The sequence below is a fragment of the Charadrius vociferus genome, unplaced genomic scaffold, assembly GCF_000708025.1.
Source record: "Charadrius vociferus isolate BGI_N301 unplaced genomic scaffold, ASM70802v2 scaffold196, whole genome shotgun sequence".
Classification (NCBI taxonomy): domain Eukaryota; kingdom Metazoa; phylum Chordata; class Aves; order Charadriiformes; family Charadriidae; genus Charadrius; species Charadrius vociferus.
In genome coordinates this window covers 1,220,529-1,246,181 of record NW_009648953.1, presented here as the reverse complement: position 1 = coordinate 1,246,181, position 25,653 = coordinate 1,220,529, and the positions used below count along the sequence as shown (strand labels likewise).

Here is a 25,653-nt window from a genome sequence, read left to right as displayed (position 1 = left end):
CCGTTCAGACCACAGTACAGCTTGATTTAATTGCCTGGACACTGAAATCCTACTTTTAATAAGGCATAAAGCAGAACCTTTTTGGATTACTTTTTTTTTTTTTTGTCCTAGGAGATGAACATAGTGAAAAAGGGAAAATAATCCTCATACATGCATTTTAGAGATTGTGTACGTGCGAGTTTGCTTGTTTCTAAGTAACGTTCATGCCTTCAAAACCCTGAACCATTTCACCCAGGGATTCCTTACTCCTCACCCGAGGTTGCTGGCTGGGACATCCCACTGGTGGACTGACGCTCTGCAAACGTCTTGCAAGCTTGCCCACCACCTGGAGTTCCCCGCTTTGAATTAGGAACTAGATTTGGTTACCAAGGCAACTGTGTTCGCTGACCTATGGTATTCTCTTGAAAACACTTTTTAAATTAAATTTACTGACACCTGAACACAGTTAAGCCTTTACTCTGCAGAGGTTAAATGCACATCTAGTATCAACAAAGATGGTATCATTTATGTACACAGAAGTTTAATTAGTCTTTTCTTTTTTTTTTTTTCATTTTCTGCCTCTTATGTATTGAAATTCTTGTATCTCCTCCCTCCCTATGTCATCCCTCATTGCCACAGTATAACTATAAAATGCTTAAATGCGTCCTTACACATGGGCTGCATTGCTGGATGCCTGGAAGATATAATTTCTGCCTCTCCTTTCATTTTTAGCACTATCAAGGATAGAGACACCTCTGTAAAATATTAGACAAACCCAGTCTGAAGCTGCACAGAGTATAATTTGGAGCAAAATAGCACAAAAGTTATTATACAGAAACTGTGTAAAAAATGGGCACAGTGACTGTGTACCTCAATTTTATAAACAGATCCAGTGTGCTGTTTTCTGTATTGCAGTAAACTCAGAGGTTAGATTAAAAAAAGTTTCTTAGTGAATCAGTGTGACAGAGGTGAAAACTGAAGTACCAATATTGTCACAGTTGCTGTGTTTATGTACAAGTCTAGCTGTCTCATAGTCACCTCAAGAATACCCTGCTCAGCCATCGTCTTTCCCAGAATAGAAATCTGTAACCATCGCCCCTTGGATTTGAAATTTTGTCTGCAGCTTCCCTCAGTATGATGTGAGCACTCATAAAATACTGTGTATTCAGAGTGAACTATTCCAGATAAAACATATCTTAAAATTGTGAGCTTAGTTCATCAACACCAAACCTGCACCTCCACCCTCCACTGAATTTCTTCATGCTCATTCCCATGTTCTCTGTGTTGTGCCAAAATAGCTCCAGCTACTTCTTGCTGTCTCCTCTGACTGTTCTCACCCATCCCTGTTCCTCAGCATAGGGAGCCATACACTGTTGTTTTTAATTCTGTGTTAAAGATTGTGTTGTTTCAGTTGTGGCAACTTGCACTGGAATCTGTCCTCGTTCCCCTCCGCCCTTTCTAAAGGCCACTGTGGAGAAGTTGCTTTTTTAACCCATTCAGCCAGCTTCTGACTGTTACCCTGTGTGTATAACATACATACAATTACAGTACTTCTTGGATACTCCATAACATGTATGATGATTCAATTTAAGAATCTTCTAAATTTCTCTGATTCTGTAGCTTTGCTGCACACAGAGAGGTTTCATAAAACTAAATGAAGGACCCATTGACTTTCAGTCCCGTGTGGCCTTTCAACTCCCTTGCTCTCCGTGCAAGTGAAGTGCTACTTAGGAAGGGTTCGTCTGTGCTGAAAGCAGATACCAGTCCACACACCCTGCTGCTCTGTGCGCTATGGCCAGGCTATGGTGAAGGCAGCCCAGGTGAAGCAGAAATACAAAGCTGTGGACATTTGTTAACTAATGATATATCTGGGTTCCGTGAAACCAGATTCAGCCTTACAGCTGCTGAATACGTGTGTTGAAACCTTACTTACTGATACGGTTTTGTTACGTTCAGTCAGGGGTTGGTTGCCCCTTAGCTGGAGGAAGAGTGAATAGCATTCAGGATGAGAAGCTGTATTGGTTAATGAGTCCTGTTAGCATGTCTTGCTGTGTTTCAGAAATTTGCACATTTTTCTGCTCTATTTGTAGGTGTTCTTTTTCTGATATCAAATGTGACTGATGTTGAACATTGCTTTCCTTTCAGTTGATTTGGCCTAGAAGATTTTCATGACAATTGTGATTTCTCTTTTTTTTTTTTTCTTTTTTCCTTTTTTTTTTTTATTATATACCTTGCTGTTACCGCTCCGGGGAAATGCTTTTTTAGGACATGTTGAGTTGATGTCCCCAAAGAGCAGAACATCATCCCTGTTGAGCTAGAACATTGCCCTGCTTTCTTTCAACATGATTGCTTTGTTGGAAACCAGGAAAGAAAAAATATGAAGCTTTTCTTTTGTAAGCCTCAGTCATGCAAATATTTGTGTGTTTGCTTTACTCTAGCCTATGGGCAGTGTTTGAGATTCTAAGTTATTAAATACGTACCTCCTTCAGTAAAGGATAATTCTGAAGGAAAGTAAACATATTGCTCTATTTGTGGCAATTCCTTCCAGAGCTCTTCAAACTGTTTTACATGATGGAATACCTCCTGCTATTTGTTTTGCCTAATTCTAGGTTGAGCTCACCATTACGTGTAAGCGGTTAAACAGAGGAGAGTTGTTATTTATAAGATTTAATTTTACAGGCATTCAGAATTGTTATGTGATTCTCATATGCAATGTAAATGTTTGGTGGTTAGAGAGTATCTACAGGGCTTCCTCATAGCATGCATTCTTTTGATTATTGATGTCTTTAGAAATACGTAGGAACAATTGCTTCCCACAGCATCAAATACATTCCTTCTTGAAGAAGGGTGGATGCCAGGGGGAGCTGTTTGGAAGTTGAAGGTGACCGTGCAGGTGCTTTTGCTGAGGAAGAGCAAACAGTTCTATTTGAAGCTAACCGAGTATTTGCCTGTGAAACTGCTTAAGGTTTGGGAAAACTGGAACAAAGAAGTGTGTACTCTGAGTAACAAAGCAAAGTCAAAGTAGGTATTCAGAGAAGGAACAGTGCAGTCACACTAATGTCCCATAAAAATGTGTAATACAAGGGATCGCTTCCCTGGAAAATTTCCTTTCAGTTACAAAATAGATATTTCTGTAGATTTCCCAGGGTCCTGGAGCACTTGAGAAGTGCTTGTATAATTAGACACCAATATATTATTCCAGCAATGTTGTCTTCCGCTAGAAGACTTCCACTCAGAATCTTTTGCATAAGTATTAGGTGAAAATATCCTGAATTTTAGTTTGGAAGCAAATTACCGTTACTGAATATTAGCTGTATGTATCTGTACTTATCCAATGTTGACTTTAGTTTTCTCATCTGAGAAGAACTTGCCTATGTGTATGTTGTCTTTGCTGCATACGGTATTGTGGAGCACTGCACGTGGCACATCTTCACATCAGACTTCTGGATATTGACAATTTCCAAACTGTACCAGTTCACAGCAGTTACATAGTTAGTATGATATCATATTCCTTGGTGTCACAGAGGGATTTTCTTTAACAGCAGTTGTATTTCTACATCATAATACACGGTGGAATCTTTTTTTATGCACTAGAGGTTGCGCACAGTGACAATTAAGGCAGATACTGATGCCAGCTTGGCAAAGCTGTTCCAAATGTTTCTTTTTAGATAAGTGTCCCTAAGGTCCAGGCTCTGTGAAGGGAAGGGGGGAGAGGGGGTAAGAACAGAAAAACCAAATGTATGGGAGCCCCAAATAAATACAATTTAAAATGTAAAAGATTTCCAATTTCTTTCCAGATTGTGAACGTGTCACGGTTAGTTGGCATTGATAACCCTGTGGAGCTGATCTATTTTGTGGAGGACCAAGATGGAGAGAGACTCAGTGCTCTGAAGTGTTCAGACCTGATGAACAGAGTTGACATCCAGCGGGCTGCAATCATCCTTGGATACCGCATTGAAGGCACTGTTGCACAGCGTAAGCCCTATCAGATCCACACTGGTGCCAGCAAAGAGAAACAGGAAGGGTGACATTAGCTTTGGAGATTACGGCACTGCACAGTGCCCACTGTAGCAGTGTTTTGTTCTTGGAGTGCTGCAATTTTGACACTCCTCAGGAAATAAATTTTAGCAGTCTTGAAGTCAGCTGTGTGGTGTTGCTTTGCTTCTTGAAGACTCTGCTGAGCTTGGGATTGCAACAGGGTCCTTAAATGCAACCCTCACTGCATTCGCTTTAGTGCTTGTGCTAGAAAAATACTGTGCTAACTAGATACCTTCTTGTCATTTTCATCTCTTTCTGCTAGTCCAATATTCTTTACAGCTTATCTTGCCCAGGAGCTTGCACAAAACCCACAATTGTGGGATGGGAGAGTGTCAGTGTGAAATCGGTGTTTCCTTTAGCTGAGTGATGACAGTGAAGTTTAACAGAAGTCACTATTTCTTTGTTTGTCTGAGTTATGTTTTCTATGAGTGAAAGATGTAGGTTAATGCTAGTTGGGGCATTTTGGAGGGTGTAACTGAAAAGAAACAGTTTATTTCCTTCATTGAATATGATTGACCTTATTTTTATTTGTTTGTCCATCACTAATATACAAGTAATGTGATCTTTTAATAAAGATAATAAAGTAATGTGATCTTTTACTGGATGCACGTCAGAATAAATATGACAGGTCATATAAAGTCATATTATTACTTTATTCAGGAAGCTTGGTATATAAATAATTTGCAGTAAGGAGTGAGACGGAAGACTGACTCAAAATTCCATGTTATGATTAGGAAAGAAACTCGAAAATATTTTATAACAGTACAAGACATGTATATGATCTACAAAATACTTCATTGATATGAATGCTTAATTACCTTTTCTGTTTTCTGTGCAATAAGGAGGCATGCGTTACATTGTACCACAGGGTATGTTTGCCAATAGAACAAGCATGTGTCTGATTTTTAAAATTCTCTGCAGAAAGAAAAGAAAGAAAACAGTAATAATTGGACCATCTGGATGCATTTCTAAATTTTGTCCCTCATTAGAACAGTGGTTTAAAGATAGGTCAGTAGCTCATATACATTTGCTTAATATCTATTAATGGACTATTATATTGGTTAGACAGAAATGCAAAAAGTTGCAAGAATAAATTCCCTTTACAAAAATGGTAAGTGTTGAACAAACTTCATAAAGTGTTTATAGCTTACTCTGTATGTTGAAACTTGTTGTCTTTGGCACATCATTAGAAAGTTCTTTTAAGAGGCATAGAAATTTTAAAAATGTTTCTTATTGGCAGAAGCTAGTCAAAAAAAGGTTATTTTAAAACAGAAAATTTAATGTGATACATAAACTGTCAGATGTATAAAATACAATAATTATAGTATGTTTCTTTTAATCTCTAGATTAATGATTAGGATGGCCATTAATAAAATGATACGTAAATATAAGATCACATAGAAACGTTCTTTTTAACTTGAAAACATCATTTTAAGGAAGTGCACCAGTTTGAGTAAAAATGTATTACTGCTGTGGTTTTTCGTCCCACATATAACCACTGTGCAAAATAGAGCAAATGAAAGTTTTGTCAGTTTGTCCAGTTCACTTTTTACAAGCATGACTGGTTTGATTACATTTTCCAGTAGTTTTGTCTGCTGTTTGGGGCTAAAGGATCTCGCATACTGACAATGAAACAGAGAAAGGAAAAAAAGTAATAACAAATGTGGAACTATACACCTTGGGGAGGAGAGTCTTACTCGTTTCAAATTGACTGTGATTATTGATGGAGAAGGTAACAAAATATATAATGTATAACTAAAGAGAAGAAGCAGCTGATAATACTGCTTAAAGCAGGAAACAGGCAATAGTACTGGAAAGTTCTTCTCACCTTTGTTAGTGGTGAGTCATTTTTCGGGACCCATTTCACTATGTCAGCTCAGTTTTGGGTTACAAAATGGTGTGGCAGGAGGTAGGCCAGGACAATCGATCACCTGTCCCATGCTTCCTGAGCATGACATATGTTAACTTATAAGTGGTATGACATTTCCTGTGATGTGTGGCTGGTTTCTGATAAATTCCTTAACTAGCATTTACAAGAACATAAAAATACATAACCTTGAAGTGTCCTCAGTTAAAAATATATAACCACATAAAATTGCTGTCTTCCTTTTAACTTTGCAGCTGTGGAGAAGCTGAAGGAGTCCACCTCAGAGTCACAGAATAGCAACCTATGGATTATTGTTGGTGTGGCAGTCCCAGTTGCTGTGGTGCTCCTGATCGTTATTATTTTATACTGGAAGCTTTGTCGAACAGACAAACTGGAGTTTCAGCCAGACACAATAAGCAACATTCAGCAGCGACAGAAGGTAAAAGGGGAAGCTGGGCTGAGAGGAGCTTGAGTATTCTGAGCATAAATGAATGTGAGAGTCTGGGGAACACCTAGCATCCTTAAATAGCATGTGGAAACACAGTTGCAGAGCCTTCCAGTTCAAAAAAAAAAGAAAAAGGAAAAAAAAGTCAAATGATAGTTGAACTCAAGAATCCCATAGTGTTTTATTTGTTCTTCTGAGTATATGATACTGCATTAGATAGATACATCCTGCTGAAACCTGGGCACTGAGGCTGAAAGGAGCCTTTCTTTATCACTTCATTTCAAGGCTTTCAGTTAGGACTGAATAAGGGGAAATGTACTGAGTGTTGAATCACTGACCTTGTTTTCTGCAGAGGGCTGAATTTTTCTTTGGAGAGCTTCTGTGAAACTAATTTGACAGCTAAACTGCACCATCCATTGTACTTCATGCTGGAACTAGAATTTGTTAGAGCCTGTCCTTGCTGGTCTGTGTTCCGCCAGTGCTCTTGTGTCACCGTTGTGGGAGCCTGTTGCAGGACTAGAACTTTAATTCGTAGATCTGTATGAGACTGCATGGGTGAGCGTGTTGGATGGAGTGTTGGAGGACCAGGTTAGGATGGTGAGAAATTCAGTAGTCTTGTCTTTTTCCTGCCCAAGACTGTAAATGAAAAAACATGTGATCTAGGATTTTCCCAAAGGATGTATTCAGTAAAGAGTGGAAAAGTGAGTAAAGGGTTACAAGTCCTACTGTTCCTTTTTACAACTGAAGAGAACCAGTCTGTGTGTCAGAGATGCTTATTACTGACTATACGTTCAGAGGCATTATTAAAGGCAAAATAATCCGTCTCTGCTAATCCTGTGGTACTGTAGTCATGTTCTTGTGCTGTCACCTCATGTTCAGTCATACAGTTTTCTCCGTAACAAGTCTTGTCTGTACACCATGCTCTCTTTCAAGATAATTAATGATGTGAAAGATGAGAGAAGCAGAAAGCAGTTTCACTTCCAAAGCAGTCAGAACAAATCAATAGTAACTGCCACTTGTCTTGCCACTGCAGATTGAGTGTCAGAATCAAGGTCAGCAACAAGGAGATGAACTTCACCCCCTGGTACCTTGTTTCACCTGTGCTGCGGTAATATGTAACGCAGATTTTGATCGAAGAAGTTCCCCACAGTAGTTTCAGCTAATTTGAGAAGGGTCATATGAAAAAGGCAAAAGGGGATCATTACCCTTGGTATGCTATTTCATTACATACTTTTTCAATACCTGTCTGCTGTCACAAGCTTTTTGTAAGAGAGCAGTTGGGTTGGGTTGGCTGTAAGGCCCGAAACATCTTTCATAGTTTTACCTTCTTTTGGGAAAATGGCTCAGTTGTTTTTCTCCACTGCTTCCAGAGTATTCTTCATCTTAATCATTCATGAGTCAGAGGCCTTGAACTTGTTTGTATGCAAGTCTCATTTCAGTTCGCCTAGGGAGCCTGTCACTTTGCCTTGTTTAGGGAAGTCACTGTAAGCAAACTAGAAAGAACCAGTAAGGACATCTAGTCCAATCCTTGTGCCAGTGGATGGCTCATACTTTAATACTAAATGAGGTAAGGCAGTAAAAAGAGTCTTAAATTTTTATCACTTACCACATCAAACAACTGGCAGAATCTACTTTGAAAACCATTTTCCTCCTTTGCCCAAGATCCAGAACAAAAGTAGTACTCCGGCTTCCTTAGTAGCAGACTGTCTTTGGGATTTCTTCATGTCTTCAAAAGGTGGATTGGAACTCCAGGTCAGAATAGGGCTTATTTAACAAACACTGGAGACCCCCAGACAGTCACAATAGCGTACAAATTAATAGGGACATTTGGTCTGATCCAGCCCTTTAAAATTGTGGGGGTTTATGCTTTTTATTACAGTAACTGCAAAGAAACGGTCAAGGAAGTGAAATCTTGTGGTCAGGGATTTGTGTCTGTAAATAAACTCAACTTAAAAATGGACTCAGGCTCCCCCTTCTTCACCCTGCCCACATTTCCATTCTGTCTTTACAGAGCTTGACATTGGTACCAAAGGAAAGTGAAGGTTTGCAGTGCATCGGTAAATCAAAGGATATTTAGGTTAAAGATCTGGGTTTTCTCTTGAAATCAATATTTCATTGGTAAAACCCATAAAGATGCATTTGCAGTGCTGGCTCTTCTCACTTTCATTAATCTTTAAAAAATATTCTTTTAATGTAAATATAGAAATGGAATGTATAAATATGAAAGTATTTCATTAACATATGCATAGCGTATCCATCCTGGAAATAGAAGACAATTCTTTTCAACCATGTAATAAGTCTACAATATGTTTTGCACTTGAAAACGTGTGTTGGTTGGAAGATAAGAAACTGAGACACACTGTTCTTGTTCAGATGAAATAGCATAGCATACTGCACTGGTGGATCTCCAGAGGTATCACCAGTCCTTTTTTTCAGTGTGTGTAATTAGCTGTTTTAACATAACAGATCAGTGGGCAGCATATTAATCTGTTAGAATCCACAGTAGCAGCTGATAGCAAATTGTGTCACCTGTGACTTAAAAGCTCAGAACAAGATTGGGAGTGGGGTGAAGGGAAAGTCAGTTTGCTTCATGCTGCTGGGGAAAGACTTTGCCATTAAAAGGCTAGTTCCTTGAAATGTCAAGAGAGAGAACTTCTGTAAATGTACGGTAATGCAGATTACGTAACTAAGACTAAGTTTTGCAGGAGCTTTTTATTCTCAGTTTAGAGTCTTTTACAAATTTGCATTCTTCTCTTCAGAGAGATGCTTTAAGGACACTACAAATTTTCCTGGATTCTATAGCCCCGTGTGTCATCCTAGTACCATCTTTTCTTCCTTCCTTTCACTTAACCACTTAATTCTGGTTTAAAATGCATGCTTTTTCCTGAAATATTTTTATATGCACTCTAACAAAATAATTTTTTTATATTTTAATCCTCTATATTTAAAGGTTTACTTTTACAGAGTAGGCATGATTTCTATGTTCCTATGACCACCATTAAAAGTAAGTCATAAGCTGCATACCCTCACAGTCTATCTTCTGATGAAGCAAACCAGTACTATTATCTGTTGGTAATAAAACCCTACATGCCTTTCAGGCGTGCACTGGGGGTATGGTTGCCCGGGTACAGCTCAGTAGGGTAAAGATCGCCAGAGTTGTGTTACGCCACAATTCAGTGGTTGTGTTATGCCACAATTCTGCTTTGATCCCTTATCTGCTCTGTGGATACCCCTTTAGCATATTTGGGCCACAGTCCCTCTCTCGTGACTGTCAATAATAGCCTATTTCAGCAGGCGTAGCTGTGTTGAAAAATACTGAGATCCTGCGGTGACAAATCTGTAGAAGTACCCAAGATTGCTTCTGTATTTATGTGCCATAGCAGCCCTGAAGCTGGGCTTGTGTCCAGATTTGCTGCTTGTTCCCCCCCTCAAGGCCAGGTCACTCTCAAAGATAATATAGATAAAAGCAAAGAATAGCAAAGAGAGTGTTTCTTCTAAGGTGATGACATGGGCAGGGTAGGCTGTATTCAGCAAAGACCTGTTCTCCAAATTGGGTGTACCATGCCACTCTGCCAGTTTCTGTTCTGTCTATCTGGCCTTCGAGTTTCATCACAGGATCAGTGTCTTGCAGACAGGATGGTGTAAGGGTCCTTCTTAAAAAGGCTTATGTTATCTTCTGTAAAAGATGTATAGATAGCCTGAACTCAAACAATACTAAGGGTTGTTTCGCTTCTGGATAGTCTCAGAAGTCTGCTACTTCAATGAATACAAACATAAATACATAGGAAAGAAAACTTTGTGGGAACTGATGCTGGCAAAACCAGGTTCAAAGATAAAGTAACCAAAAAAAAAAAAAAGGACCTTGAATCACAGAATGGTCAGGGTTGGAAGGGACCTCTGGAGATCATCTAGTCCAACCCTCAAGGGACTCTGATTAGCTAATCCATCCCTCTGCCTCAAAGCAGGATTAATAATACCTGAAAAATATTAGGTAACCGTTTTCTTTTTTGGAGGTTAGATGGGAAAACGTGCTTAGATCAAAGTTTTTTGGACCCTTTTTAAAGTGGGAGCTAAGGAAGCAGGTCAGAGCAGTGCATTTCTATGCAAGATTCATTGATCTGTGCAAGGATAATTCTTTTCAAGAGATCGTACTAAGATATTTAAAGGGCACATCAAGTATTCATGACTTGTTCTGTAAGCCATAGCATCCTACTGGAAATTCACCTTGATGTGATCTGGTGGATAAAGATGTCTTTGCCTTTGGAAGTAAAAAGATGCAGAAGTGGCACTTTTAAATTACAGGTTTCTCTCTCTTGCCATTGCTTATCACAGAATGGTTTAGGTTGGAAAGGACCTTGAAGGTCATCAAGTTCCAACCTCCCTGCCATGGGCAGAGACACCTCCGACTAGACCAGGTTGCCCAAGGCCACGTCCAGCCTGGCCTTGAACACCTCCACGGATGGGGCCTCAACAACCTCTCTGGGCAACCTGTTCCAGTGCCTTACAACCCTCAAAGTGAAAAACTTCTTCCTAATGTTTAATCTAAACCTGCCCTCTTCCAGTTTATAGCCATTCCCCCTCATCCTATCACTACATGCCCTAGTAAAAAGTCCTTCCCCAGCTCTCCTGTAGGCCCCCTTTAGGTATTGGAAGGCTGCAATAAGATCTCCCCGGAGCCTTCTCTTCTCCAGGCTGTTGGGGACTGCAGAGCTGGATGCAGTACTCCAGGTGGGGTCTCATGAGAGTGGATTAGAAGGGCAGAATCACCTCCTTTGACCTGCTGGCCACAGTGCTTTTGATGCAGCCCAGGATATATTTTTTTATATATATATATTTATACCCACCACAACATTGTCCTAACCTGAGCCTTTGGGAAAGAAGCTGTGGCTCCTGTGGGCAATTGAATTTTTGCCATGGGTTATATTTCTTATTCATTGAAAAAATGGATAAATGTCTCTAATGCCGAAACCATCATTCTGCTCTCTAATGGACTACTGACATTTTTGTGTGAAAACAACGTCGACCCCTTTTCTCTTCCCCATAGAGAACCCCCCCCCCAAAACATTCTACATATTATCTGTAATGCAAACAGAGATGGCAATATTATTTCTTTCTCTAGGGACATCCAAAAATTAAAACGGAACCTGGTTCAGTAGGGTTTTCGCTTTCCTTGCTGTATACAAGCATTTGGAGGAAAAAAAAAGTCAAATCCTTTGCTAGGACTTCTCAGAGGTTGTTTCAGCTCTGGGGAGTTATTCATGGAAAGGCTCCCTGCCTTAATGACAAGAATCTCACACCTGTGGAAAAGCTCATTGATGGTTTATTTAGAAGGTCTTGTGTGTTCTCCTATAAATGCTGGGCATGCTGAAGTCTTTACCTTTGCAGTGCTAACTTGGACTGAGTTGCTTGCTCAGCTCCTAGTTTTTCCAAGGCCACATCCTAAAACCCTATGGGGGGAAAAGCCTACTTCTCCATCCAGGAGTTGCTCGTTTCTGGGGCCCTCTGCATGCCACTGTGGTTCTTAAAGGCTGAACTCATCTCTCCAGCTTAGTGCCCCTCCTGTGTGTTCACGTGTGGGAGAGGTGGGGTGGCTCAGTCCCCACGAAGCCTAGGACAAAGCATACAGTACCTTACCTTCTCCTTGAGCGGTAGCACAGATAATGTCAGAGCTGGAGGGCTGCCAGTTTGCATCGTGTGCCAGCAAACCTCAGCTAATGCGTAATCACCTGGGGACTGTTACCAGCCCTTGCATGTCTGCTCTAATCTGGGCTGCTTCTGACAGCCAGCCAGACCTCCATGTGTCACTCACAGTTACAGGTAACGAGTCATGCATTCTGCAAGATGTCTGAGAGGGGCTTGTGTGGATTTTTATTCCCCCCGCCCCCCAAGCAGGGACATCTGATACTGATATTTGAATCTCATGTATCAGGTGTAACTTTACACCTCTGAATTGAAAATTTTGATTATTATTGTGTATTCAGTAGACTACCTCTTGGATGTTCCCGGGATCAAAGAGGCCAGCGCTGCTGGAGGCTAAATACTAGGCTTCTGCTCCTGATACAGAGAATTCTTGTGATGTTTTGACATCCTGTAATGCTTTTGTTCATCTGTATAACGTTGAGGCAACAGCTCTGCACTGCAGAATAATTCCAGTCAAAAGAGACTCATGTGAAGAAAGGCAGCTGACACCAATCTTATAAAAACTACTTGAAAACTGACATGAGTTTCTGCAAGAGATTAATGTCTGTGCCTACTGTTTGCATAACAAATATCATTCATTTCTAATAGCAACCCTAACTAGCTATCCAAAATGTTGTCTTTTTGGAATTGGTATATAGATTCTGCTGCTTCAGAGTCAATAGCTCGATTCTAACAAGGAAACGCAGTCTTCAACATCTTAATTACTTCTCAACAGTACATTTTTCTGATGGCAATTCCTCTGCAAGAGCTCTTTTGTGGGTATTCTTCTTCTGTAAAAGGATTAACTATTCACAAATTGTAGAAATAAAATACCACACTTAAATATACAGCTTATACCAATACGCATAAAAAGTAAAATGTCTCTTTACAAGCATTTGAGTAGCTGTGTTAAGGTCAGACCAAAAGGCCAGCGAGCCCAGGTGCAAAAAGCAAAAGCCTACAGAAGAGAAGAACAGGGCAAGTACATATGATGTTTCACCTTGAGTAACTCTTCAGCCTCCAGTTATTTGTGGCTAAGGTACTGTCTCTAGAAGTGGTGATATTTAGCAACCTTCAACACGTTTCTCTTCCATGAACTTGTCCGGTCCTTCTAAACCCACCTGAGCTGCCGACAGGGATTTCCACAGCATGTTATATGTTATAACCGTGCCATCTTGTTTCATCTTGCTTTTATCCTGCCACCTCCTTGTTTTCTGTGATTCCCCCTAGTCCTTGTATTGGAGGGGACAGTGAACAGCTGATTCCTGGGCGCTTGCTCCTTGCCGGTCCTGACTCTCTGTCATATTCCCATTCCCATCATCTCTTTTTCCAGACAGAGTAGTCCCGGTTTTCTTATCCGTTCTTTTGAACTGCCTTTTGAACCAACTGCTAGCCTTTGAAAACGGTGGAACATTTTCTAATTCTTTTCCATTCTTTTTGAGGGGGTGACTAGAACTTCATATGCTATTAAAAATGTGGGTGACCCATGGATTTATAGAGTGACATTTATACAGTGGCTACTTTTGAAAAGGAGTTAAGCAAATAGAATCCATTTTCAAAATACAGATAAACTTTATACCATCCTAATCATAATAGGCCACTGAGACTAGTTTAATACTGTGGAAATAAATTCTGTCTTTCCTAACAAAAGATAATAAAGAGTTTACTGTAGAATTTAGCTATTTTGGGAACAAGGAAATGGGCCAATCTGAAATCACTGTTGTCTAAGGTTTTAATGTTGCTACTCACTTGTAGCTTCATTTCAGCAAGCAGATTAGTTCTGCAGTATATATGAATGCACTTTCTTTATGTGTGCGTTAAGCCCTTTTTAGATACATACATGTGTTTGAGTTACTGAGCACAACAAAATACCAGCACTAAAAAAAGTAAAAATTGCTGATCTGTGCTCTACTGTTAGTAGTAAAAGAGTAAAGTCTGTTAGCACTTTTCTCACCATTTGCAGAGAGGAAGTGTTTCTGGACTGTGGTGTGCATGTGCCCTGTCTGGATGGTGAGAGACATGTTATGAATGTAATCTTTTGCTTCACAAGTTGAGAAAAGAGTTTCCTTGATTAATAATTTTTTTAATGTGTTGTGCTACCTCTCACAGAGGTTGCAGTTGATGTCGGTGTTGTGTATGTGGCCTTGGAAGAGTAATTGTTTGACATAACTTACGGACAAAAAGACTGTTGGAACTGAGACACAGCAGTGACCTGTCTATCCTATAAAGTTGGTGATCTTCTTCTAACTTACTCTTGACACTTTCAACTAACTAGTGTGCAAAGGAACCTCACCAAACCATGATTAAGATAGTATCCACCCTGAGGCATTTCTGTCTGAGAACGAAGGCTAAAACTGTATGTGATTCAGGTACAAAATTCTGCCTGTTACAGCAGTTATCCCAGCAGCCTGTGGGCATAGATGTACTCAGAGTTATGGGCTTTCAACAACATGATCCCTCTTGTATTTTGTGAAATTTACTGAGCTGTCACAGTAATATTAGTGTGGCAGGAAGAAATGCACAAAGGAGAAGAAGAGGGATGATGAAAATCCGCAAGAAGAATCTGTCTTAAGAAAATATTTCAGAACAGGCGTCCTGAGAATTTCAGGCTTTATAAAGTTTTGTAAGTTTGGGAGTTTCTTTATTTGTTTGTAATCCTACTCCAGGAGCAAAATTCCTAAGGTGGTATTTTTTTGTGGGATTCCTGCTTTACTCTTTGTATGGTGGTGAGCAGTAAACCACAATTTTGATTTTTCAGAGGAGGAAAGGAGGACCAGAGGCTGTACACTAGCTTGTTCTGGTTTTCCATGGCAGCACTGGCTATACCGTGCACTACTTTTCCCCGACTTGATGGTAGAAACCCATGCAACTATAAGCATGTTTCTTCTCCAGTGTGACATGGTTGCTCACCTGCTTTATCTGTTCCCAGTAATGGTGATAGTTGACAGAAGTGCTTTTGCGATGACAAATGTGAGACGTAATTTGTAGGAAGAGGTACTTGGTCTGAGGTGAGAAAATGCGTGACATTTTGTATATATAACTCCTTTTTTGGCCCTCAGATCTCAAAATCCTGATTCTTTGGAGATGGGGCTTGGCATAGAAGGTACAGGCTGTAATACAGCTGTAATGGGATCCCACCTAAGCCCAGCTTAGCTGGCATCTCTCCTACGAGGCAATATAGTGAACTGCCGTGGCATATACACTTTATTTTACATAAATACATGGTTATCAAATGAATGTATTTAAATCAAACTAGAAACCTTTTTTGTTTTGATGTTTAAGAACATCTCTTAAACCAGCATCAGTGAAGGATCCCTCTGCCCATTTCTCAATGATGCTTAGTGTTTTTTTTTTTAAAGTAGGCCAGGAAAGAGTTTGTGGTTATGGCATGATTGATTGCATCATATCCCATTTCATCAGGAACCTTGTGTTAATGGCACAAAAAGATCTTGAGAAATACAAATGGGTCTTTTTTCAGTATCTTGAGGGAGGCTATGGAGATGGAACTCTGCTTCTATATGATCTTCTAATACACTTTTTTCATCAACAAAGGTTTCTTGTGTATTAACTCAGATATGCATTATTGTTATTGAATCACATGTATAATTTGTAAACATACTTTACAGTCCCTGGCTATGATCCCAAATGGGTTTATGTTGAAGGAGAGCAATGTAAACAAAAGTACAGAGGGTATACTTATGTGCATAAGGTATGGGAATGATATTAGAAGAATGAGCTGAATAGCAAAATGAGACTGAGAAAGGTGAGCGTGCCTCAGTACTTCTAAGTTCTTATTTATTGGTAGATTGGTGGGTGTTTTAAATATCTCATGGAACAGTCACTGTAAACAATACGGATGAATAATCCTTGTGGGAGGATGAAGTAGGTGACATCTTGCATGGGATAGTAGAAGTATGGTGAAAAAAATGAGTTAAAATTAAGAAGACTCTAGCAAGCACACTAGCAGCTGCATGTAATTGTCCTTACTGGCGCATCATGAGAGTAATGGAGTGAATTCACAGTAGCTTATGCTATGGTGCCCTGGGAATATGGAGAAGGGTTTGGTGGTCTGAACCTCAGATTATGGAATGCAGTTTGCGACATTTAATAGCTTTAAGCCATCCTAAATCAGACTGACATCTTCAACCCACATTAATTTTAAGAACACTGATTCTCATTGCCTTGTTGCATTTAAACCAGGAGATTTGAAAACTTTGTTTTTCTGTAAAGTTTCTTTATTCTGTCATTTTTGTAGCATTCCATGTGCTAGCATGTTAGTAAGGTCATAAGGCAGCAGAACTTCTTTACAGGGATTCCTGTCCCATTCATAGATTATGTACCAGCACTAAAGTACTATTTTTTAAATCATGCTTAGCTCCATTTTTTCCTTAGAAATGTATTTTAACAGCCTCTGCTCAGTGCATCTAGTTCTGCAAGGAACAAGGCAAGACTGGTATAAAATCAACAGAAAATTGCCTTAATACATTATTTTTCATATTATGTCCAAATTCAAACGCTGCATGTAGGAACTACAGGAAGAATACTGAGTAAGCGTATTGCTTCTCTTCTGCTTTCTGCTGAAATTATTCACTGACCTGTGTGTGCAGTATTTGCTTTCTTGAAAAAACAGATTGTTGACATTGCTGGTGTGTCTCTGCATCTAGCAAAATAATGTGTTGGCAACCATGTTATATTTCTATGACTTGAACAGTACTGAAACTATTATCTGATTTCATGGAGTAAGTCTTGACTGAGGTGGACAGACTTTGTTTGTAGGTGTCTGCAGACATGATTTGGTTTTTCCATGAATTAAGCTTCAAATACTTGTTTTTCATTCAGTTTGTAACAATAGAATTAAAGCACTGTCTCGACTTACCAATTTGACATCATCTTCCCCTTCGATTTATTCCGGTTCTGCATTTGTATAATAATATAATGCCTTATGAATGCATTAGTTTAGACACGTTCATTTTGGTGGTAAGCTTCAGAGTAGTTTATCTTTCCCCTTTCACAAATATATAAAGATAAAACAAATGAAAACCTTCTCCAACCCTTTGCATTTAAAACAAGAAATCTTTGCTAATACTGGGTTTCTGTAGTTTTAGGTAAAGGCACTGGAGGCTGATAAAGAGAGGCTCAGTTTCAGCACCTGAACAGGTAGCGGTATCAGTGAAAATGTGCTCTTAAAAAGAGATTGTATTCCTTCCTTGATGGTGGTTAATTTATAAGTAGTAGATGACTGATCCACACGTGGTATTCTGACTACCTGTCATAAGATGAGCAGAGGTCATCCAATCTGTTACGCTATATATAACTTGATATAAGGAAAAGGAAGAATATGGCAGGTGGCATGCAGAAGTTTATAAGAAAATGTAGGAAACCTCTTCAGTCTAGAACACCACTGTTTGTTCGTTTTGTTGAGTCTCAGTGATCTGACCCATCTGCTCTTGCAGAAAACAGAGTTGTGTTTCAGTGTCCTGCAGATGCTTTTCACTGAAAATGTAGATTTTGGTTAGTATCAGTTCTCAGTTACATTCATAATGTTGCCATGGTCTAAGAGGTGAGGTATCAGAAGTGTAGATTTTTTTTTTTTTTAAGAAAATGAAGTGGGTTTTTGTTGGTGTTATTTCTGCAGTAGTAATCATATTAGTATTTCTATTTCTTAAATAATGGCTATTATTTTAAGTAAGTCATTTTATTGATTTTTTTGGTTGAGGACCGTCTTTTCATATGCAGTCAGGTATCATGTTTTATATATATGGATATTCACATATTTTTCTGTCATGTTTTTTCATTCATATGGCCAACACATAAGCACACATGCATACAGCCTGTAATACTGCTTATATATTGACTGGCACTGGTAGTGCCAACTTAAGCCTTTTTAGCAGAACATATCTGGAAATGTTATTATTTGACTATACAGAAATCTGCAAGATTTGAATCATTCAGGCCGAAGTTTTCTATTCAAGTATCAGTTTCATAATGAATCTTTTTTTAAGATCATGGAATCATAGAATGGTTTGGGTTGGAAGGGACCTTTAAAGGCCATCTACTCCAACCCCCCTGCAATGAGCAGGGACATCTTCGACTTGATCAGGTTGCTCAGAGCCCTGTCCAGTCTGACCTTGAATGTTTCCAGAGATGGGGTATCTACCACTTCTCTGGGCAATCTGTGCCAGTGTTTCACCACCCTGATGGTGAGAATGATGATAAGATGAGAAGAGCTTGTTCTTTCAAAGAACAAGGTTAAAAGGAAGTAGAATAACTGTCTAAATTTTAAAAATGGTTTTGGGGGAAGCTCTAGTGCACATTCTCAGCCTTCAGGGGTGCAGAGTGGGGAAGGAAAGGAAACAGGACCAAGAGGTTGTTTTGTGTGAGGGAAATGCTTTTGCTGATTCTGTGGGGAATTGCCTATTACTAAGTTATAAACATTTGGGAAAATGTTTCCATGTGATTGACAGAGACTTGTTAGAGGTTTACCTGTGAGATTCTCATAGGATTGCACCCGTTCTGTGCATATAAGCTCTATAGAGCTGTACCTTAAAAGCTGAGAGGGTTTTTTCTCTGTTGCTTTACATGGAGGTTGTTGTGAGGCCAGTTAAAGAAATAAGGAGCAATGAGCCTCAGGCTCTTGGATAGTGTAAACTGGAACTGGCAGCTGGCAGGCAGAGGGAGAAAGGGGCAAGAGGGTGGGGTGGAGAGACTGGTTCTGCCTGGCAAGGGAAGAGTAAGACCAGATAAGGAGTTTATCCAGCTGCAACTTTAGGAAAATAGAGCCCTGGTTCTGTGATGCCCAGAGTGAGTGCTTCTTGAGGCCTGGGATGATGATACCTGAGACTTGGCAGTCCTCTGTTGCCAGCAAACATCCATGAAATACATTGGCAAAATCTCAGCCACTCTAGCTGCAGATGTACATAGAAGAATACATCCTTTCTCTTCTTAAATCCCCTCCTTTTGCTACATTTGCCAACTTCTGCATGAAATGAGATAAAATAACATTCTTATATTCTACCCAACTTTTACTAATAGCAGAATGCCCAGCCTGTGCCAAGGATTCAGCAGGGTGGGAGAGAGCAAGAGGGTTCCTATGGAAGAAATGAATTTATGATTTTGTAACTCAAGACTCTATTGCAGTGCCTGTGCATGAGAGGATCCAGTAGTGATTGTTCAGACAATCTTAACTGCCATTTCTTATAGTGTGGGTGCTTGTCTTTGCAATACTAACAGTCTTTTAATTCAGCTTCTGTGTGGTATGTCTGCAGATAAACATTTGTGCATACATATGCTGTGGTGTACATACATGTACACATAAATATACCTGTTTCTGTAACTGTGCTTAGACTAAAGGTTATGTTAGACTGCAGCTAGGAATAAGACTATTCAAAGTTAAAAGATTAAAAATATATATTTTTGCATGTTGCTTTACTCCCCAGAGAGTTTCCAAGTCTAGTATGCTAGAGTTAAATCTAAGGGATGTTGAAATGCATGCTTCAGACATGCAGCAGTCTTAATAAAACCATACTAATAATTCCAATATGACTAGAATGTTTGTCTCTTTAGTTGTCCTTGCCTACCCCACCCATCACACTATTCAAAAAGGAGTAGTAACTTTGCAGGTCAAGCCTAGGGTGCCTGGGAAAGGGTAGAGCACCACCAATCTTTTTTTTTTTTTTTTTTTGTGAAATAGTTGTACCCAGCACATGGTGAAGACTGTCATCATCTTTGGAGCAAAGGGGGCTGGAGGCAAGGGAGGGGAATGTAGCGAAGTAGAGGGAGGAAGCGATCATCAGGGATCAGCAGCAGGGCTGTATAGGCATGAGGTGGAGTATGAAAAGGTTAGAAGAAGGGAAACCACTGAAGGGGTTGAAAGGGAGAGTGTTGCACACAGGAATATCTTCAAAGGGAATAGACATGTCAAACAGATCAGAGGTAGAGGTGGGGTAACTAAGAGTTTCAGTAATCAAAGTGCTGCAAGCCTGCATGGTAATTCTGTCAGCGGAAGTGAAAAGTTCCTTCTCAGAAGTATTTTGGAAGAAGGGGCGGGGGAGACATGGAGTTTTGGGGTGTTTTAAGCAAACAAGATCCTAAAGACAATGTTTCACCTCTGAAGAAAGGGAGGTTTGAGGCAGGGTTCACTAGGTGGCTGTGACTCAAAAAATGGAGAAACAGTTACACCTTCACCTGGTCTAGCTGAACAGTGCCTTTTTGCATCAGTGGTTGCAGTCATTTACATAAATTCAATAGTTGAGTCACCCTTAATGCTGAATTGAAGGGACTGTTGTAAAGCACAAGAAAAATGGAGCATAGTGGAAGACATCCAGATCTGTTCAAATAATAAGCTTACTCATTTTGTGAGAAATGAACTCGAAAAACTCAACTATTCAGATAGCTGTTGAATTTTACAGGAGAGCTTTTATTGCCATCTACTGGTCTAAATAGGCAGTTTGCTTTACTACAACATCCTTTCTAAGAACCGTTTGGAAAATGTTTGCTTACTGAGAAAATATTTTGAAGAGATTGTTTCAGAATATTCCTTAGGCAAGCTTATCTTTGGCATGATATCAGACAAGTCTGTTTGTAGCTAGCTGTGTTGGCATGCCAAGCTTTATGAAAGGGGGTTCATTTAAACATCTGGAACCTGACGCACCCATAGACGGACTCCAACACACGCTTCACTTTGCAGGAAATCAACTCTAGGAAAACACAGAGGGTTTTGTATGTGTGCTGTGCAGTGGTTATGTGTGCATGCACTTTGAAAACTGGAGTTGTCAACGTTTCTTTCTACTTTCAACTTCCAAACAACATCAAATTGAGCTGGACTTGAAAAAAACTTTTTCTTTAGTAGTTCTTCAGAATTTCTAATTACTTCAAAGTCAAAAAAAGTCAGCAGGAGAGCTTGAAACTTGGAGGCTTGATTAAATTAAGTCTGAATCAAGTAATTGACAAGGTGAGATTAGCTTTTTTTATAAATACAGTTATGAAAATGAAAGGCTCAGTTCTGTGTCTTTCTTGAGCAAAACGCCCATTGAATCCCTTAATAAGATCTCTAGGATAAGTATCTAATTTCTTTAAACTCCAAAGTCTTTTATATATTTTTCTGTCTGTTCAGTGTGAAATTCCGAAGAGCTAGATTTTCAGTTCTTTTTTGGAGGCATCCATGCTGGCTGAAAAGTCATTGCCAGGCTGCCGTATAACTCGGATCTGCAGAATGTTTGTCTTTCATCAGATGAACTAGATGTTCATATAACCACTCCCGGACTCCTGCAAATTTGGGGAGCTCAAAACGAGGAAGATCAGCAGTGACATTATTCAAATTATTTAAACTCACTTCACTCATTTTGACTGAAAGAAATGGAAAGATTGACCTGGCAGTGGTAACCATTTCAGTCGGTACACAGGTGTCTATGGCCTTGCACCCACAAGTAAACAGAAAGGTCCTCACACAGTGATTAAATCTGAAGAAATAGCTGGAAAAAGGTGTAGCAGCAACAGAAGGCAATTTTTTTTTTTAACTAGATTTGCTGATTTGGAGTTTTAAACTGTGTCTCATACTGAAATAAGATGACAGAATCATGAGAGTTTTATTTTTCTTTTCCCTGCAGCTCTTGTGTTCATTCCTGAGTACCATATCCTGACCATGCTCCTAGTGGCCATTGTTTGCAGCTCTTAACCAAAGCCTTTGCCCTCGTTGTCACTCATGGTTCCTGTTTTTTGTCTTTTTTCTTCTCTCACAGCTACAAGCCCCCAGTGTGAAAGGCTTTGACTTTGCTAAGCAGCATCTGGGCCAGCACAATAAAGATGATGTCCTCATAATCCATGAGCCAGCTCCTTTACCAGGACCTATTAAGGATACTACCCCATCTGAAAATGGAGATGTGCCCAGCCCCAAATCCAAGACTTCCTCAAAGCCTTCAAAGACTGTTCGACACAGAGGGAGGTCAGTTCACAGAGGAAAAAAAAATTGTAGTAGATGACAGTGTATTAATGGCTGTCGATTACTGTATCTTTAGGGCAATTTCAGTGCAAAAAAACTGTTTCAGAACTCTGGGACTTGTGTTTTCTAGTGGGCTGTCAGTTACGCCTCACTACTCATTATTACAAGATTGTCAGAATTTAGTGTCCATTTTTCTCTTAAAGGCAACATGCCCCGTTAAGAGGGCTATTTAAGACACTGCTAGGTTGGCTGGAGTCAAGTCATTGCTTGTTTAGTGGAAACACAAACACCAAGTGTATGTTTTCTGATGCATTTTCTTTGTGTAGTGATCTCGAACTCCTAAGGCAACAGGTGGTTAAAAACAAAACAAAAACTGTTGACAAATAGCAGTGTGTTTCAGTAATATTGATAGTGATGAATACACATATGGTAAGTTGGAATTTCCAGAAATAAGCAGTATCCCCAAAAATCAGGGAAGATGCATAAGTCTTTTTATTTGTGGTTATCTGTTTGCTCTCATAGAAAACCAGCTTTGGTCAGGAAAAGGAGAGATAATTTACAGCTGTGCCAGTGGGCAAGTGTCTGTCAACCTTCAGCAGTAATTTCCTAACCTTTTCCAATAATCAGATGATGTGAATGTGTCTTGCTGGAAAGAATTGTGTTTGTAGAATAGGTGCTGTAACAGAGCTATGCAGTAAAGAAGGATCTGTGCATTTAAAAAAAAGGGATAAGTGGGAAGGTAATAGGTGGGGGGAAAAAAATGAAACCCTGAGGAAAGGAGTTCTAGGATGAGTGACAAACGACTCCTCACTGCAAAGCTCCTCTGTGCTCCACTTTCCAGTAATTCTTCCTCTCTTATTTTTGCAGTCCTTTGTCTCCAGCTTTGCATCCCCTGTGCTTTTACCTATGTGCTATTGCACGGTGGGAGAAAACAAAAAAAACAACAAAAAAAAACAAACAAAACAAAACCAACAAAGTTGAATGAGCTTAGAAGGAAACTAACAGTGGTTCTTCCTGAGCTGCAGTTCTCTGTGACACAGCTTGCTCCTCTGCTCAATCTTCTGTGCTTCTTCTAAAGCCACAGTTGTCCTAAGATCCTTGCTTCATCTTCCCCACGTGGACTTCGTACAGCTCAGTTTCCACCTTTCCTGAGCCTGAGCCTGTCTTCCTAACTCCCTATAGGCCTTGCAAGTAATAGATTACCAGTGGTACAGTGGAAGGTGGGCAAAATTGGAAAATAATGGAAGAAAAATTAGCTAACTCGTTTTGGTGTAGCTTAAATAAATTAAAACAAATTAATATAAATCAGAAGGACAAGCGTTTCTTTTAAAAAAAGTTCAACAGTGGCCTAAGACAGAGATAGTACTTAAAGGGAGGGGAAGGTCTGTATGTTCACATGCACATAAGAAAGAAATTTAAACTTGAGGCTGTTACTGTATTTCATCTAGAATAATTCAGAAAATGAAGCAGGAAAAATTTTCAGAAGCCAACATTTTAATGCTTCCCCTGAAGACAGTAACGAAACATTGATCAAATTTGGAACAAAGATACTTCTATTTTTTTAATAGCATCTAAATTCAAACACTTCAGAATGCTTTCAAAGGAGAATTTCACTCCTCTCCCTCATCCTCCCTTAAGAGTAAATCTCCCTTTAGGCTTAACTATAGAGATATTACCATCATCTCCCTAACATGCTGACATGCTCATGTCAACTTGAGATTTAAAACATTTATTCCCTGAGGCAGAAGTTGAAATGTGAAATGATAGCATAGTGTGTTATGTTGGTTTTAGCTGTTTTCTGTTTTGTGAGGAAATACAGAACTCAGTTCATCACAATGCAATTCAGGACTGTATGTTGCATGCCAGGAAATATAGTGGTGATGCGAGTACACATTCTCTATCTGTAAAAAGCAGCAAACAAGCAAAACAGCCAAGTTCAGAAAGCATGGCATCTGTAGGCTCCAGCTGAGAGTTGGACCTCTTGTTTTGGCTTGAGAGGATACAACTGCATATTCCTCAGCACTTGTAAAGAATTACTGATGTTGACTCAACACTATTTATGTTCCTATAATTTACTTAATGGTAATTTAGATAGACTGAGGAAAGAGTATGAAGGAAAACAAAGCACAGTGAGTTGAAGCAGAAAGTCTGTGGCAGATCTGGAAACAAAACTCCAGCCTTACATTGTGCTGAACCAAGACGAAGGTGATGGAGACAATGGCTCTGCCCACCCTCTCCACCTTAGAAAAGAGGAAAGGATGCAATGGTGCATATCTGTAAGCTTGTTGAGAACCATTTTGCCTTTTGTCCCTGCTTTTTTTTTTTTAACTATTGGGATGTGACTTATTAGTATTACAGTCCTGCAGAAAGAATGAAAGACAGAGTGCAATTATCAGTGCATTGTTCAGGGAGGAGAAAAAGGGGAGTTGAATTCGGAGCATTGTCTGCTGCAAGGAGTAGGTTTAACTTTCAACGACCTTGTCTGGCTTAGTGTGGTTATCTTAGTCTGTGTGCTCTAGGCAGGTTGATATTTAGCCAAGAGCCTCAGTAACTAGTTCAGATATCCATCTAGCCCAAGCAAATCTTGCACTTAACAAGGCTAACGCACACACAGGCGCACACTTTCAGTGATTAACTCCCTGCAAGAATAGAACATGAATGTTCACAACACAAAATAGTCACTAGAGACACTATCACAAAGGCTGATCCCGTATGAAAAGACTGACTTTGGTGTCAGCTGGGCAGTGGTGTATGCTCTATATTTTTGCTATTTTTATACTATCTGAATAATTTTACAGTTGAAGTATTTTGTTGTGGAAAATCACAGTATTTCTTTATATTTTTCTGTAATTGCCCACTAAAATGATGAACATTGAGATTGTAATTTGTAGGTAACAAATGTTTTTAAGAATCTCATGACTGAATGGGATAAATACATAAAAGTAGCATTTCTGAATGGCCCTACATTTAAGTAGTCGGGAAAAAATTCACATGGACTGGTAGTATTAGCAAGAGAACAGCAAGTTAGCAAGTCTGAATATTAGAATAATTACCTGTATAGGTTTCTTGTTTCTAATATAATTCTTTTCTGTCTGAAAAGTAAACTGCTACTTATGAATGCAGAGTCTTTTCTTGAAGTGCGTTTTAAAGGAAAGATTAGTTAATAATCTTGTCACATGTGAATCCTGTTGGCAGTCAGTTTTCACACGCAGCAACATCATGGCAATGAGTAGCTAACTATGATAATTTATTATAAATTTACTTACAAACAGGAAAATATTAGCAGTCTTCACAAGATATTTTAGCACAGGATTCTTTGTGAATGAGAACTGTGCCCCTTTGCAAACTTACATTACATGTTGGTTTGTTTGTTTTTTAATGTTTGTGGCAGAGTTTCGCCATCAGATGCTGACTCCACAGCAAGTGAACAATCCAGCGGGAGAGAAACAGGAGAAGAAACTGCAAGACCATCAACTGTTGCAAACGAGGGCAAACCACGCAGAGCAGTGAAGAAAGGTTTGTTGCTTTTTTTTTTTCCTTGTGTGCACTAGCAGTGCTTTACTCAGGTTGAAGAGTTACTCTAGTGCTGTAACTTCTCTAAACTCATCTTTGACTGTTAATTTTTCTGGTTTATGTCGCATAAAACTTTCTTCCTTTCCTTTTTGGTTTAGTTTCTTCTGTTGAAACTAAGATCTACACATTCCTTTC

At 39.4% G+C, this 25,653-nt stretch overlaps 1 protein-coding gene across 1 annotated transcript in view; it reads left to right on the top strand.

Annotated features, from left to right (window-relative positions):
- KIAA1549 (KIAA1549 ortholog) overlaps positions 1–25,653 on the top strand; it is a 76,929-nt gene that overhangs the window by 27,905 nt on the left and 23,371 nt on the right. The window contains exons 8-11 of the mRNA XM_009887406.1: positions 3,777–3,954; positions 6,139–6,323; positions 21,746–21,948; positions 25,337–25,461. Coding sequence (XP_009885708.1) covers positions 3,777–3,954; positions 6,139–6,323; positions 21,746–21,948; positions 25,337–25,461 — 691 coding nt within the window. The remainder of the gene's footprint in view (positions 1–3,776; positions 3,955–6,138; positions 6,324–21,745; positions 21,949–25,336; positions 25,462–25,653) is intronic.